Here is a 17,899-nt window from a genome sequence, read left to right on the forward strand (position 1 = left end):
AGGGCAAATTGTGTGTTCGTTACGTCGGCTTGTAATTTTCTTTGGAGAAATTTGAGGAAGCAGAGAGAAAAAGTACTAAAACTGGCGCTTCCCCCCTCCTTCACTCAGGCATGAATGAATTTTTGAGAGAAGTTGAAATTACCGATGTCTTTCTTCTGCTAGACAAGGTCAGGAGAGACTTTCAGGAGGATGCTTAGAAACCTACACATATAAAGTGCTTTCAGTGGGGGCAAGCAGAGGCCAACTTATACTTAGAGGTGATGGTCGGGGGGGGGGGCAAACACAGCTATTAATTCAAAGAAAAATAGGAAGAATTAAATATGACGGGCTCATTCACGGACCAAAAGGTTTGCTGGAGTTGGAGAAGTTTCTGTGACTTTAAAGAAATACCCATGTCAATTGCCTCTGATTTCGTCCTTCATATATATATATAATTTTTTTTTAAAACAAGGACGCATGTTTCAAGGACTGAGAAGTTAATCTGGCTCCTCTGCGTGACTGTTTCGGTGACCGGGGAGCACAAGTGTGACACCTCCACAGCTTAATCCCAGAAATGCTTTGGCAGGAGCCTGGCCAGCTTTTCTCACACAGCTACTCATCTCACGTTCTTTTCTATGAACCTATCGGATCTAGATATCCGATCTCTGCACCTTTTTGTCAAGATCCTACCACATAATAGCATACACAAACACAACCAAATAAAGAATTTACAGAACCTACCATTGGACACCAAACAGACTCATATAAAAATGCTACTGTTCTATTTTTTTTTCTGCGTTTGTTCCATATTGAGATAGGACATCATCTAAAACCACACATGGCCACTTGTACGGGAATATGTGCCAGCAAAGTGTTCAAACTGCTCTCTTTGAAATGCCACTTGTCTCATTCAGACGCTGACTCAATCTGAACTGTCCGTGTCAAGTAATGTTTTTTTCTTTTTCTTTTTTTTCCTGAACAGTAAATGAAGGCCTTTATGAAGAGAAAACCACACACAAACTCACGGGAAAAAAAAAGATTCACTTAAAACCACCGTAAAGAGAGTGGCAATAAAAGAGGTTCACACGACATACACACACAGCGCTTTGCGAAAAAATTCACAGGTTTTTTTTTCAGTTTTTTTCTTTCTATCGAGCCTTTTTTTAAAACCATTTTGTGTCAGCGTGGGGGCCACAGTGCTGCGGAAACAAAATGGTGCTGCAGCCAAAGCTGCATTTATTTTGCTCCGATTTTTTCTCGCCTGTCTGCTCAAGTGTCAAAGAATGCTCTTACAAAGACCTCTAAAGTCCCTAAAGAAGACCCCATCACTTAAGAAACCGTCTTCTTTCCTCCCAGATCTGCCTCCTTCCTGTCCAGCCGCATGTACGGCTCAAAGGCTGAGGAACCGCAGCCGTACACGGAGGTCAGTTCATGGTGGGCGCCGCCTAGCAGCGGCATGGAAAAGCAAAGGGAGTGCGGTGGTGGGACTCCGAGCCTCGGCGAAGGCGGAGTTCCGCCCAGGGACGGCAGAGACAACCCGAAAGTCCCTCCTGGCAAGGAGCTGGGCGGGGTGCTGCTGCTGATGCCTGGGGAGGTGGACGAGGCCCCGCCGGGGCTGCTCAGCAGGGAACCGTTGTGCGTCGGGTGCGGCGGTGGCCCAAGCAGGGAGTTTGGTGGCGGGGCGGGACCAGATAGGAGTCGCCCCTGCTCCAGGAGGCGCAGGATGTTGCAGGTGGCCAATGATTCATTGGTGGAAGAGGAGCGTTTGTCGGAATCCTTGGTGGTGTCCTTCTTCTGCTTGGTCCGGCGGTTCTGGAACCAAACCTTGACCTGCGAGAACACAACCAGTGTAAAGAGTTAAAAGCTCCGCCACAAACACACACAAGGAGACTACGAATCCTTCATCCAGTCGACAGAAATTTGAACAGATGTGTAACTGGCATATACGTGAATGTGGCTGGAGGCAAAGCCATTGTATGTGCATAAAATAGTGTTGCTAGCAAAGGCCATTGGATCACCGCTGCTGTTCACGTCGAGAATCCGGAGGAAAGGAAAGCTTGTGACAGAACACTTGCCATCATCATCTGCTCTCACGCTAGTTCACCATCACGCCGCCAGCGGAAGATCAAGAAGGTGCTCAATGAACTCTGCACGTCCTCGCCCTCGCATGTTTAATTGATGAACGCCAGCGCTGCTTTAATGTATAACGCGCAGTGAGGTCAGGGGGGCTGGGGCTTTGATGCCAGTTTGAGGCTACGGAGGGGTCCTGACGGATCGAAGCACATAGAGACATCACAGGCATGAAAAATGCATAGAATGCTTTCGCTGCATTTTCATTAAAGTTGCGTGCAGATGTTTTCACTTGGGGGGGAGTGAAATTTGTTATAGTCGGCCTTTGATCCGACAACGCCAAAGCCAACTCAAGAGACAATGGCAAAGTTTTGGAAGTCAACTTTTCTTTTTCATAAACTGTATGAAGGCAGATAAATAAAATTTTGCCCATTTTTAACCTCTTTTCTATGACTGCAACAATAAATCATAGCAGTTCAAGATTAACTGGGAGGCTCACAGAAATGTAACATTTCTGCAGTGCCAACTGCAGAGTGTTTTTTTTTATCTTCCTTTGTTTCTTTTGACCAGACTTGATCTGCTCCCACTGTCATTTTTTTAACCTAGAAAAGTCTTTACCTGATGAAGGGAACATCTCTGAATGGAAGTTTTAATTTGAAAATCTACTTCAAATTGAATTCATATTATCAAAATTGTTATTGTAGGCAGCCACAAAACAATCTTCTGTTCCTTTGATGCAAAAACTGTAAAGAAAATTGAATGGAAAAAATGTATGCTAACTTATTTAAGAAAAAAACATTTTTTTTCCATAACTGCTCGCTGTTATGTCGCCCGTCCTTGTCTGAAGCCTCTAAAGTTAAAGTCGATCGGAGAGGACAACTTGTTGACTGTGCCGTCTGTAAATGACACAACCAAACCAGTACAGTCAGTTCAAGTGCAGCCTGGACAATATGAGCACACTCACACTCACAGAGGTGACATGTGATCCGAACACGTGACTGTTCTCACATGACCAAGTTCATCAGTGGGATCCAGTGAGCCCTCGGCGGGTGTCACGATTGGTGCGGGTGCGAAGGAGCAACTCGAGGTCGATTGCCCGACAATTTAACGTTCCCGTGGGGTTGTGCACTTCAAATAGGGCATTAACTTTCAAACACTCACTTCAAAGGTTTGTCAAACACTTGCGCGCTCGTTCCAACAACTTTGTCTCAGTGTGCTCAAAGATTTGAGCAAGATCAAATATTGAAGTCCAGGACTAAATTGTGCTGACTATCCATTGTTTATATATATTTAACACATCTCACATTGCACCATGCTGCGTCCTGACATAAAACTGCACGTATCTGTCAGATTTATGGTTCCCAAATGCTGGGGGTCGACTAAGTCATGTTTTAAACCAAATTGTTCTTATTCCGTGCTTATTATCTTGCCGTGAGATTAGTTTTTGCTTACAGGAGTTTGTAAGTTTGTTAGCAAAATGACAACACGAGGAATTTAGTCCTGGGAGATAAGATTGGGATGATGTGCTTTGATGTGCATACAGCAGACAAAACAAAACTAGACAAAAAATATCAAATACGAAAAGGAAACAATTGCAAATCCGCATCTTCTCCAGCACATCTTTAAAAAACCACAGCTAAGGCTAACACCTGCTGAGTACAGCTGGCAAAACCAGAGTGACGTGGAACCACCTCATTAACTTACACTTGTGCTATTATGTATCAGTGCACCAACAAGATGAGCTAAACAAGTAGCCAGGACCAGTGAGATCATACTTTCGACTGCTGACCGTGACACAAATAATGGGATCAGAATGGATCGTAGAGCTCAGAGGGGAACTCTTACACCAGCAAACTGTAATGTGAAGAGACGGCTGGCCAAGCAGGATAAGCAGCGGAATTTATGGCTCTATATTTAGATGGTGGACGCAGCTTCTTGAAGATAGCGGTTTGGAACATGTTCACCAACGTCCACCAGCCATCTAACGAAAAGGCTCCAAATGCCAAAGAAACACCCCTTCCACCCCCAGAATGTGGCTTAGTGCATCCTAACCACAGTCCTCCTATCAATTTCTGAAAAGTAAGGGGGAAAAAAACAAAAGCTTGCTTGTGTTTTACAGGGATTTATTATGGCGATGAGAAAAAGCAAAGCTGCCTTGGGTACATCTACACTATTGGATGTAAATCCTTTTTAATGGGATCCAGGGTTCAGAGCTGGGGCAGAGATTACCAAAGGGAAATCTGGATATGGTGTGACCTGCATTTGGCCCTGCCGCACCCTTAGTGCCCCAGCCCCGTGCACTATGCCCTCTCAAGGGGCACTGGTTAAACTCAGATGAGGGGATTAGGGTGGAGGCGAAGGTGGGCGAGAGGGAGATCAATTTAAACACTTGATCGGTAATATACACCCGGAAATTATCAAATAGATCTATAATTTCCTCGCTCAAATTATGATAAATATCAAAATTTAGTAATTTTCGATGTTAATTCTTACAGTATTGAGGTTGCAGTGAAATTACTACCGTTTAATCAGCCAATTATCGAAGACATTCAGAAGGAAGAACAAGACCTCTCACTCACTCAAAAAAAAAATCCAAACTGGGAAGAGTTAAAAACAATTTTTAAAAGATCATTACTTTATTATGCCTACTTGTCATGAAAAACCTTGGAATTAGGTTATTTTTTGAGGTATCTTAAGGATGGGTTACTGTACTGGGAAAGTTGGGAAGTCTAACTGGGCTGTGGTCAGAGGCTCATCAGCCCCAAGAGTAGCCTAAATACACCACGAGATTAAGGCAAGAAATGGCGCAAAGGTAGAAATTTGTGGATTAAAAGGGAACATGCACCTCACACATTATACTGGTTGAACCACATGGCAGCTTTTCTGGCCTCTAAGCTGTAACCATTAAATCAAACACCTCGCTTTCCTGTCCATAATACCCGTAATACCCACAATGCAAACTAAAAAGGCTGGATTGTGGTGGTAAAGTCTTTAAGAAGGACGCTAGCCGACCGTCTTTCACACTTTCCCTGACCCCCCTCCGGCTTCACGGTTCACCCACCCTAACCCAGTCCAGGCCCTCTGATCCCAGCCATGTGATGAGCAGCAGCACACAATGAAAACTCTCTTTTTTTGTTGGTTTTTTCCCCTTTCCTTCAGGGGATTGTACCAGGCAGACCAGCAGCCATTCATGTAATGGGCCGATGCATACTTAACTGTATGTAACGCGGCGAGTGTGTGTTCAGCTGCGTGATAGAGCGTCGATCCTAATTATTGATCAAACAGGACAGCAAGAAGAGAGGGAACTGATGACTTACTCAGTCGTGTGTAGCGACTCGGTCTTTCAAAATGATTATCCTTTGATTGAAGCTTTATTTTATTTGCACGAGACCACACACCGTATCCAGGGGTTGGTTGTCATGGTTCAATTATATTTAATAAAGATACTCAAGAGCTGCTACAACAAGGGGCGTTTAATTGTTTTGGGTATTCCCCGGGTGGGCATTTAGGCTAATTTCACTGTAAAAAATATATATTTTACTTTTTTTTGGGTTCATCGGCTGGATGATTGGCCTCTCTATTGGTGGCATACTTGGAGGTCACATATTTGTGGCTTCGGCATTTCCAAAGATTTTTTTTTTTTTTTGCGTCCATCATTTTCCATGTGACATTTTTGAAGCCTTGTTTTGTGGGGACTGTAACCTTTTCATCATTTCTTGATACGGAAACAGGTTCACCGTGGCCAACAAAAGGCCCATCATGTCCAATTGTGAAAACATATCGAACGGAATATCTTCCAATCTTTTTTTTCGTGTAGCCCGATTCACCGATCCTGTGCTAAAAAACCCCGGTCTGGCACCTCATCACCACAGCGCATGTCCATTCAGGTTCAACCGGGGGTTAACCCCGTCTTATAGAATCGCTAGTAGATATGGCCACCTAATCCTCCTTAGCGCAAAAGCACTTGGGTCTGTTAGGAGGCCTGTACCCTCTTCGCTCCACCTTCCTCCACGGGCCTCCACTCCACCAAGTTTTGATAACAGCCTTTACCTCCTATCCTCACGGCCAATGTTGCCAGGAGAACTCGCCGGGGCTCAATCATGGTCCGTGCCTTATTTAACATGTCATCCCGCAGCCACTTTCCACACGACCCTCAAAACATCCTGCTGAAGATTACCTTTGACTTCTCAGCCGTTATTGGCACGGATTTATCAGGAAAAACAAAATGGAATTTCTTTTCAAAGCGCGTCCGATAGGGATCTCTTGTAGGCATGTTTTTGTATGGTTTACCTTTGTCTGTGATCAACTTTAATTAATGTTATTGCTGTGAAGGTTTCCCCAAAGGGTTTTGTTAAAACCCTTTTGTTAAAGAGACACTTCCACTAACAAACGAGGTTCAACTAACAAACGAGAGTCTGGATGTTTGTCTGCATGCACCCCAGTGAAAAAACGGTTTGAATGGGTAAGATTGGGAAGCTAAGTGCACGTGTGTGTCTGCCTGTGTGCTTGCGTGAGTGAAAAGCTCTTGTACCCAATCTTTGCTGATTTCCCTGTTTTCACCTCAGTGGAGCGATTACATGGTCCTTCAGATTTTTGGAAAATTGTACCATCCTTGGCATCTCTCTCCCTCACTCACACACACACACACACACACACACACACACACACACACACATACTGAAACCAGCCAATTCAATCCCACAGAGTGATTAAAGACAAAAAGGCAAATGCAACTTAATTACAATTCTTCTGATTATCTAATCAGCTGATTAGATAATCAGGGCCTCACAGGTTTCATTCAGAACGGCCGCGAGTTGGACAAAAAGTTCTCGTGCAAAGGACGGCTCTCGCTTTAGGTCACTGCAGCGTGAAGAGGAAATACTGTCATTTTCTTTACAACAAGAAGCCCAAACATTTAATCCGAATGCACAAAAGCGGCCTGTCTGTCTGTCTGTCTGGGTCCCTTCCTATCTCCTTCTCCATTCTGAGTGGTCGAACAATCTGGCCACTGTGCGTCCTCCTCCCTGCTACATCTGCGCAGCTATACGTCATGGCTGGGCTCTCTACGCCGCAGACGAGTGGCCAGACAACGTCTGTCTGGGCCTGTTGTGGACAACGAAATACACAACGGGTACATTGACTGCATGTAGACACATAGGGACAACTTGTCATCTTGTCTCCTCTATGGCCTGATTCTCCAGAGGTCGGGGCAACACTACCTGCTGTTGTGTCGAAACTCTGCGCCTCAGTCAACAGAAATTAAAACCTGTCAAACGCAAACGAATACGTCTTTTTATCTATGATATAAATGCCTTCGTGTGGTCTGCTTGGCTTGGGCAGGCCGCTTATTTTAATAGTTTTAAATAAATGAGCAGAGCAATACCAGATGATACACTAAGAGCTTCACGCTACAATTACAGGATTTTAAGAATTTAGCAGCCTGAGACAGGAAGAAAACAATGATCTGAGTAAAGTTAATTCCCTACCACAATCTATAAATTGTCCACAAAAATATCTCAAATCAGTCTAAACATCTGCGAGGAGGGGAAAGGAACACATTTGTGTATTTTTTTGTGTATTAAAAAAGAGTACTCTCTGGTTTTCTCAGGGACTAATCCAGTTTAGCACCATGCACACGCCATAACAACCATATAGTCTGTGTGCGAGGCCAACAAATAACAGTGGTCTGATGTGCCGCAACATGGAAATCAGTGCAGAACTGTGGAGGACACACAGCAGGGTGTGCTAAAAATGTAACAAAGGCCAGAACAGGCTGGTCCAGGTCCAAGAAGAGGAAAGTTTGGCAAAGAAAAGGCCAAAGAAGAGTGATCATATTAAGTGAAATCACCCGGGGTTCTCTCTCTCTCTATCACTCTCTCTCCTTCTCTCTCTATCACTCTCTCTCTCCCCTTCTCTCTCTCTCCTCCTCTCTCTATCACTCTCTCTCCTCTCTCTATCACTCTCTCTCGCTCTCCTTCTCTCTCTATCACTCTCTCTCTCTCCTTCTCTCTCTCCTCCTCTCTCTATCACTCTCTCTCTCCTCCTCCTCTCTCTATCACTCTCTCTCTCCGTGTGTGTACGTGTGTGGTGGACATCCCCATTACTGTGTTTACGCAGTAGCGGGGAGCCACCTGCTGGGATGAGGAGAGCTCTTCTATAGTAACAGATTACTCTGTTACTCTGTAACGATCAGCAGTCAGCAGCTTGAAGCGTAACACTTTTAATTTGATGACGCGTCCGTCTTCATTTGTCAAATTGCCCAATTTTAACGCGCCTCGACGCGTTTTATCTTCCTGCATTTCGCTGCTGGTCCTTTGATGTTTTTGATGTCTGAAATGTGACAAAAAGCACAAATTGCGTCCGTGTCGTGTGCGTTTGCAGCCACGTGGGCGGTGACTTCGAATTCCAAACTAACGGGGCAGCGCTGGAGCGCTGTTAAAAAACACTAAATGGTGCCACTCCTATTAATTTTGCAGTGATAAAAGGGGGTAATAATGGGGAAAAGTCATAGATAGATAGATAGATAGATAGATAGATAGATAGATAGATAGATAGATAGATAGATAGATAGATAGATAGATAGATAGATAGATAGATAGATAGATAGATAGATAGATAGATTCATTCAGTTTCAATAGGAATTCAAATGCATATTTCATTTAAAAAGAGAAAAATAATAATATGCCTAATGGTCTTTGAAAGCTTTTAGTTTCGCGCCAGAAAATAAACAACTATATATAGTAAGTCCCAAACAGCACGTTTGTGAAGGCCCTCATACTTTGGAGACGCTCATTTTCCTTTATTTATTTATTTATTTATTTATTTTGCGATCAACCTCGAATACGCTTAAAAAAATCTGCAAACTCTGCAAATAGATAAAAGTGGGGCGGATAAAAGCGGCGCACACTAATGCCAGCGAAAAGCTTTTCGATCACGTTTAAAAGCCGCCTCGGTGGCACCTATAGTTCGGAGAATTTGGGAGCAGTGGGTTGGATGTTTCACGCCATTAGAGCGGGGACTTCTTTATTTACACTTTATTCTCAGATGAAGGTCAGGCACTTTTCTGACGGTCTCGTTCAGCCAATCAGCTCCCGCCCTGCGCCTCTTCTGCAGCAGCAGGAAGCTGAGGCCCTCCCATTAACACCCCTAGTGTCAGCACTAATGAGGGCCACAGTGGCTGTTCTGTGTCCACACACACACACACACACACACACACACACACACACACACACACACACACACACACGCACTTCCCACCACCTTGGGTTCTGAGGTTGCTTGGTTACTTTAGACGACATTACAGGACGCGTATCCGCAACAGGTGTTTGGGCCGAATTTCAACTTTTCCTTAAAGTCAAGAATAAATATATTCTTCGATAAGGTTCAACCCAATGGAATCTTACCTCATCTTTAAAGTGTTGATATAAAGAATTTTAGCCTTGAGCAGATATCGCCGCATGAATAACAACAACGTCACCACGTTATTGATAACTATTAGATTATTAAGATAACTATTATTGGTGGGGTTTTATTTTGAAAAATTAAACAAACAAAAAAACTACAGGTCTTCATCTATCGTATCTATCTTCATTTATTGTTCTTCCATCCTTCATGCCACTTTCCATATATTAAGGTTTTGCTAACTATATTTGTCCACGTGTTTTAGATCAGGTGAAATAGCCAATTTAGGTTTTTCTATTTTGAATATTTAGGATGAACATACTTTTTAGTGAATTGATACTTTGTTTAAAGAACTATGGGCCATAGCACAACACAGAGAGCTCGGACCTGAGGAAACATGTTAGGATGAGCCCCCTTTCACCTCCGGACCCTGAACGAGGCTTTTTTCCCCCGTTTGTTTGTTTTTAAAACTTCAATCAAGGTTTAGGACACACAAAAAGATTTTGTGATGATTAGTGATGGTGACTTTATTTCTTAAACCTTCGTCTTTTTTGGACTATAGATCAAAGTTATAAAAAATGTATTCTGTTTTGGTATTTAACTACTCTGTGCCAGGAATTTAAATAAGATGGAACCATGATGAATGATGCGCACCCCTTCCGTCGCACACATGGACAGCTGCGTGAAATTTATTCCAAAAACCTGCTTAATATAAAGGCAAATCAGGCCTCGTTTTAGTCGCAGGGAGAATAAAAACACGTTCTACCTAGATATTGAATAAATCTATTTTTATAAATTCGTATAGGTGCAGGTAATGGGGATTAAAAACAATAACTGTACAGTTGCAATGCTAATCTAATGATATGAACTTGTAGACTTGATTCAAAGACATTTATTTTTTCTTTCCCATCTTCTCTCTTTTAGATTGAAAGACAATAACGTTGGTCCGTTGGACGTCGATTGTGGGCGGGGCAGTGGATCTATCGCTCCCTCTGATTGGCCAAAGGGTCAATTAATATCCCGGACAAGGTAAGATAGCCTTTTTTTTAAAAGGGTAATATCTAATTGTAAAGGGAAAATACTTTTAGAATGGTTTATTAGCATAAATAGACCGAAATATATGGATGATTGTGTGCAGATTTTTTGATAACAGACTCCTTTGTCGGTTGCTTAGTTTTTGGCTACTTTTAGCATTAGCTCCTTACCTGTGTTTCAGACAAATTTAGCTGCCTCGCGAGCTCAGTGCGCTCGCGGCCCACGACGTATTGGCACCGCTGGAACTCGAGCTCGAGCCGGTACAGCTGCTCCGCCGTGAACGAAGTCCGCGTGCGCTTCGGCCGGTCCAGGTCGAGGCCCTTCGGTAGCACGATTTCCCGGATGGTGCCTTTAGCATCTGTCCGGAAAAGTCAGAATTTTACAAAAAATAAAACAAAATCTGAGACAGAAGCACAAACTCCAGACTTTGGAAATATTATGATTGACCCGGGGGTGAACGCGCACGCTCACGCCGCTCAATGAAGATGTGAAACGTGACAGATATGCAATATTCATGAAGGCAGCTATGGGCTAATGGCCTTGTGGAGGAGAGTATTGATGCGTTCCTTTGAATAAAGCTGTTATTTGCCATGAAAATTGTTTACGTATCGCCTCAAATGACGCGCTGTTCCATCAATAAATACTTTGGGTTTGTTAGCTAACACAGTCGTGCATTTGTAAAACCTTTTCATTCAATTTTATTCAGTATTAACTGAGGCATCGTGGACGTTACTCGGATTTCTGTGCAGGGTGGGCATTCTTGCGCATGCGCAGAAGATGTAAAACCGCCACTAAATTATTTTCTTACAAGTTAAAAAGTGTATTGGTAGTTAATGCAGTGGTGGGGGGGGGGGGGGGGGGGGGGGGGGAATACAGTTGAACTACATTTTTGTCACTGTTATTCCTTAACAATAGAAAAAAGTATCTTAATAAATGATAAAAGATATTTTGCGTGTTTTATTTCATTACAATATATTTTATACATCCCAGAGTTGGAGAAATATAGATTTATTTATTTTTTAAAAACGTAGCGAGTGAAATTATCTTATTGATCTCGTTTTTTATTTATATTGTTTTAATTTATGTCCCAAATAAAATATTCAGGGATAAAAAGCTTTCGCCAGGAAGCCGCGTAGTAAAAAAAAAAACCAAAACATATAAATAAATTATTTTTTTTTTCTTTTCATACCCTCAATAAAATCCAGCCGATGGTGATTTGTATGTTTGTATTTATCAGATGCAGTGAAGACGCAGGACGGGCAAGAATTGCTCTTTGTCCATGGTTTTAACGTCATAAAATATGTAATCCAATAAAATATGAAGAGCTCTGAATTAAATATGAAACTAAACCGATAGAACTGAGCGGCTATGATGCTTCTATAGGCTATTGGCTTCAGTAACTCACTGAAAAAGAGTTCAATCTGTTATATATATGTGTGTTTAAACTGGTAGAGGCCGTGCACATATGCGCCCGTCGCTTTCACGCAATTGCAGGATATTTAAAATGTGTGAGGAAAATAGACGGTAGGGTGAATTTTAAGAGTACAGAAAATGTAATGACATTTATAATCCATCTAGGCGACAATCCTATCAGGTTTAAGTTTGGTGATTCCTTATGTGTTTCCTTATAGCCGAGGGGCCTGAGCTGCTGGGTGAAACCCGAGCTCTCCATCTTTACGCACTGGTCGTAACGATGTGTAACGCGAGTTACATTTTCACCAGAGCTCCTAGAAAACCTGCCAATAAATCATAATTAATGCCGCATTTTTTTCTCTACGATTTCTACGCTTTCCAGAAGAAAATAAATAAACACAGTTATATATTAAATTCGCGTAAAGAGAAGAGAGGCAGGGGGAAAAAAGAAGGCAGCGCCGGTAGCCAGACCTGCTGACCTCCCGGTGACCCCAGCCTCCATGCAGAAAACACCACACACATCCTGGAGCTGCGGAATCACACTGCAGCATCAGGGTTTTAGGCAACAACACTGTCCTTCTGCACAGCGTTGATACAAAATATAGCAACACCTTCAAGCGGCTCTCATGAGATCACAAATCTTCCTAATCTGATAAATCTGCTATGTGTAATATCAAATCTAAAAACTAGCAACGGATCCGAGGCCGGATGGACGCTCTGACGAAGCAAGTTTTTAGAAATGCTGTTTTTATTAATGTTCGCTTTTGGAATCTTTCTCTCTTATTGCCATTTTATTGCACAAGGAGAGACATTTAATAAGCTAAAATCTGTGTAGCGATTTCAATAGACATTATGGATATAATATATTATACTGAGTTTATGCATCAAATGCGTGCAATTTCTTCAATTGTATTTTGAGAAGTGAAGGTCTGTCAAATTCAAGGTTAAAAAAAGACATATATCGTAATAATATTCCTAACACGCCATAATGGATTTTCCCCCTCTGGGACTGCAACAACAGACGCTGGAATCTAAATATAAAGAAATGCAAATAGAACCGAGTCACATTGTTTCAATGACACTCAATTCCAAAACAATTTGACACACCAAAAGAAAGCACGTACACACACACGTACACACACACACACACACACATACATACATACATACACACATAAAACACACACACGCACGCACAAACCTTTTTTGACAAATGTTCGCCCCACACACAATTTATATCAGCATCTTTTCTATTATCGTGCGAGCGTTCGTGTTATCATGATTATTATTTTTAGGAGGTGCTGTTCGTGGATGGATGGATGGATGGATGGCATCCAGGAGGAGGGCGTGGACGCTCAAAATTCAAACAAATATTATTCTGATCAACACAACGTTGACACACAAAGGCAGTGACGTGTTCAAATACGCACAGGCAGACGTACAAATGACACCACGCACCCATTGAATTAATATTATTATTTGAGTTTACGACATACGTTTTTTATTATTCACTTTTATTTATTTTTTTGGGTCCAGTGTCACCTCAAATGTCCAGGAAGACGTTTTGCGGCACTGATTTATCCAGACGACACATCCATTTATATGTATTTCAATTTAGTCTTGCGCCGAGAATTTCGAAGAGGTTTTCTATTTATTTTTTTTAATTTGCAAAAAAATATTATAAATCAAAAAGCACACGGGTGTGGCCCGGGGTATCAATCATTAATGTGAAAGTAGCCTATTGTTAATGAAGCTAGAGATGCTGTGATGGGAGCGCAAATGTTAAAATAGTAACTTCAGAGGCTGGTATTTCATTTATTGACACGTCGGCAGCATCTGGGCATTTTAAAATGGCATAAAATCATCCCAGGTTGTAATAAAAATGTTGTGTTTGCTCTAATAATATCAGCACGTGTGGATGTTGACCTACAGTGATGGTGTACTGTAGCTAGAATCGCCTTAAATTCCTCACAGATGTTTAATCTGACTCCTTGTATGCATATAATATTCCCCCCATTTCCACTCACCTCTGACTAATATCCTCCGACAGTAGTCCGGGTCCACTCCTAAAAGTTTGTCATGCCCATCTTCGCTGGAAGACGTCGGGGTAGACGCTGATGTGCCCGGGGTGTCGGTGGAGCTCTGAACCGGTGACCGGCTCCCGATCTCGGCGCGGCACTTTGTCTCCATCCGGTCCGGACACAGGGGGTTGGGTCCACAGCGGTGGTTCCCATCGCCCATAGTCGTAGCCTGATCGAACATCTACAAGTGAAGGGTCACAGTCTGAGATGATCTCCCCTCCCCGTCTGTCGCTGCAGCTTTTACCGTCTCTTTTTAACTTTCTCCCGTTTGCAAGTAGAGATCATGCCCTCCCGTCCTTCCTCCGAAAACAGTTTGTTTTTCTTTCAAAAACGAAATGTAGATCCAGTTACAAGGGGACCGAGCGGTCCTGCGACCGGACCGGGGAGAGCTGCAGGAGTCGCCGCATGACGCGCAGGTCCAGAGTCCGAACCGAGGGGAGAGACGGAGAAATCTCAAGATCTTTTCTGCCTAAACAAGCCTGGAGGTGCACAAGACGCGCATTGTAGAGCGGCCGGATCTATGGAGGAGCGGGGAGGTGCCACAAACAAGCACACACTGCTCACCCACGTAAAAATAAAAAAGGAGAGAGGCGGCGCGCACAGGATAAAAAAAAAGAAAAAGAAAAGCAGCGAGCTCTGTACTGTTCGCACGTCAACGTGCGCAGGCAGTTCAGGCAAAAGTTTCTCCCGGTTTGTTTAAAAGCAGCAGCCTGTTACTTCAGATCCGTGACTGGATGTTGGTGCCACATAAAGAAAAGGGGTGGAGGAGGGAGGTCGCCGGTCTTCTGCTTTTGGAGGGAGCCGGAGAGGATGTGTGGTCACATGGAAACAGTCTATATCACAGCTGTTTGTGCGTTTGCGGCCGGAACATGACGCCCGAGAGGGAGGAATCCTCTCGCCCTGCCTGCACCAACACGGAAGGATGTTGTGGGATAATGTTTTGCCGTGACAACTGTACACTTCGCACGGGCGCGGGACGTCACTTCCTGGCCGCGCCGAGGCCGCTTCTGATTGGCTACGGCGCGGCGAGGGCACGTTTTGACCGGGCGGATGAGCGGCGCGACGGAACGGGCTGAGGCGCGCAGATATGAGACGATGGCCGTGCGCGCTATTGCGCCGGGGAGACTTCAATGACACGATCTGGCGCTATCGCCTGCGCTTTTTAGATGGAAGGCGCAAAGGATACACACAATTCGAAGCATCAAAACGCGAGTAAATGGCCCAAAAAAGCCCAATACAGCAAGGAAAAGGCTTCTAAACATATAAACGAGTGAATGAACTAAGCCTGAATGAATTTTGCAGACTTTAAAGAATTCATTTCACGATTTCTAAACATTGACCCCGACAGAATCTCCAATTAATCGTTTCCAATCGTAACAATTCAACATTTCTAGTTTATTTTTTTTTCTAATTCTACTTTAAACACTTACGAAGTGAAAAAGAATACGCTCTGTTAAATAGCGCGCAAATTTTCCAAATCTGACCTTGCATTTTAGCCTCCAAATGTGAGTCATTCCAACTAAATATTAATGAATATCACACGAATAATAAATAGAAAATAATATCGCCTAAAACAATGAAAGAACTTGGACAAAACTCAATTAATTCAACAGGTTACCCGAACTCAATCCTAACTTTCGGGCGCCTTCAGATCTCCATAAAACGCACATCAATAGACAAACAGATTGGACTGAGGGGTGAGGGGAGTGTTTGTTTTTGGCTACTGTATCGCACGGATCATTTTCTGGCCGCCAGCTTGATGCTGATGTGCAGCCTGCAGTTTTGTTGTGATTGTGAGATAATTCCAGGCGACTCAAACACTTTACATGTGAAGGAACACTGCGGCAAAATGAGAGATCCGTGAGTGCGTGCGTACATGTGTTTTATATAATTGTAGTTTTGCTGTGAGAGTGTGTGTGTGTGTGTGTGTGTGTGTGTGTGTGTGTGTGTGTTTCCCCTTGTTTCTTATCCGAGGCCGTAATTACTGCTCGCAGCCACGGGTCGTTACTCCTTTCAGCTGGCCTAATCTCACAGAGGATGAATAGAAACTGTCAATCAGACAGTGCACTCAGCAGCGAGACAAGAGGGGACTGATTGCTGCCACACACACACACACACACACACACACACACACACACACACACACACACACACACACACCTACTCTCTTCCTCTGCCTTCACGTCTATAGCAACCCTTCGAGAAACAGATTTTTTTAGGGATTTTTTTTGTTTTTTTAGTCCCTTTTCCTTCTCCGAGGCAGCTCATGTTTTGATTTCGACGTGATGGGAAAATTCATCTGTCAAAATTACAAACAACAACCTTTACATGCATAATATGCCCCCATATGGCGGTTTGACTGACACCGGTTGTGCAAATTCACGCGTTAGGAGATGTTTCCCCCCCCCCCCCCCCCCCCCCCCATCGACGGACGCGCAAAGTTTCTTTCGCTTTTAAACGATTCCTTGTCGACACGAACGACGGCACTGTGGCGTGCTTTCGTTGTCACGTGATCTGGACGGATTTCCAGGTGGAAAAAGCCATTTATGATGTGCGATTTCTCCACAATTCAAATCCCCTTTCACTTCAATCACTTTTGCAAGTCAGACCCCCCATACATGATGCTGATGCCCGTTTCCAGAGGGGGGGGGGGGTATGTCCTCCTTGTCTGTAAATGCCCACAGGCCCCAAAGACAGAGAAATAAAACGGAATGTTTATTTGCATTACGCAGCGATCGTCTTGTCCGCTTCCCCCTCATCCTGCGGCTGGATTGCGGTCTCGTGGAGATGAATCTGATCAATCAGATCAATCAACACAGATTACTGTAATCCCGGAGGTCAGGAGGAGGGCAACGGGCCACTCAGAGTTCACGCAGCCAACGCGGGCTCTTGACAAATCTGTGCAGGAATGGCAAACATGTGCCCGTCCTGAGTGGAAAAGTCTGCGCTTGATCTCACCCACACCACAAAGATTTATTTATGATTTCTTCTTTGGTTTCTCGCATATTTTCAACCACCAGCCGAGCAGAAACGGCCACATCACATCATCTATGGGAAAATAAACAAATAAATTGCCCGAAACGCGCATTTAGTTGCGGTTCACGGGAAGGTGCGTTTACGGAACTTCGGTGAAATTAAACTTTTAAAGAGCCGAGAAGGGAAAAAGCGGCGTTTACGTGTGTGTCGTCCCAACTATCACAAAGTACAATCACAGAAACAAATTAGTAATTAAAATAAACGTCTTTGAATGGGTTGGTTTTACCATGGACGTTGTTTCTCTCCAGTTTCTTGGCGGCCTCCCGGTGCAAAGCTTTTACAGGCAGCTTTAGATATAAGACTAATGTAGCTACCTGTCTAAGATTGAAAGCGTATTCTAATTTGAATACTTGTAAATTATTCGTAATTAGAACGAAAAATTGAACGTATCATCTTAATTTTTCAGAACAATGCGCTGCTTCTAGCTGATCTAATTCATTTCCCCCACTAACATTGATTCGACTTAAAGCTGAATGGAATAAACCTTTACAGTAATTAAAACATCCCATTTAAACTCGTCAACAACAGATTTGATTCTACGCGAGCAAAACGACCTCGAATCCGGGTGACAAAAGATGAAATCAATGTAATTCTATACTCTTCATTGTACAGATTTATTTCTTTTTAACAACATCTCTTGTCCACTAAACGCGCGTTTTGTTACGTTCTATTGAATGAAAATGGCGTCGCCACGTTTCCTCATAAAAACGCAACGTTTGGAAAAATGTGTGCGTTCTTTTAATTCGCGACTGTTGTTCAGGTTTATTGGCTGTAAACAAGTATTCTGACCTTTGTTTCCGCTCTTCTTTACTACGGTTCTCAAACATATTTTGCTTTGTTTTTCTCATGACGGCAGAACTAAGAATTTAAATATCTATTGTTAA

General features: G+C 43.3%; 1 protein-coding gene across 1 annotated transcript; it reads right to left on the minus strand.

Moving 5' to 3' along the window:
• Positions 1-1,124: 1,124 nt before the first annotated feature.
• On the minus strand, positions 1,125-14,902 carry vax2 (ventral anterior homeobox 2). The gene is made up of 3 exons (XM_003975929.3): positions 13,926-14,902; positions 10,656-10,843; positions 1,125-1,809 (listed from the first exon to the last, which is right to left on the minus strand). Exons 1-3 carry the CDS (start codon positions 14,158-14,160, stop codon positions 1,309-1,311), a joined length of 924 nt encoding a protein of 307 aa, XP_003975978.1. The 5' UTR covers positions 14,161-14,902; the 3' UTR covers positions 1,125-1,308.
• Positions 14,903-17,899: the final 2,997 nt, after the last annotated feature.

The sequence above is a fragment of the Takifugu rubripes genome, chromosome 8 (assembly GCF_901000725.2).
Source record: "Takifugu rubripes chromosome 8, fTakRub1.2, whole genome shotgun sequence".
Taxonomy (NCBI): domain Eukaryota; kingdom Metazoa; phylum Chordata; class Actinopteri; order Tetraodontiformes; family Tetraodontidae; genus Takifugu; species Takifugu rubripes.

Bases quoted from the DNA above. Each gene is read 5' to 3' on its own strand.
- vax2 (XM_003975929.3), bottom strand. From the start codon at position 14,160: ATGTTCGATCAGGCTACGACTATGGGCGATGGGAACCACCGCTGTGGA. The intron at 10,844-13,925 runs GTGAGTGGAAAT...TTTTCCGGACAG, and splicing joins TCGGAGGATATTAGTCAGAG to ATGCTAAAGGCACCATCCGG. The intron at 1,810-10,655 runs GTAAGGAGCTAA...GTGTTCTCGCAG, and splicing joins TAAATTTGTCTGAAACACAG to GTCAAGGTTTGGTTCCAGAA.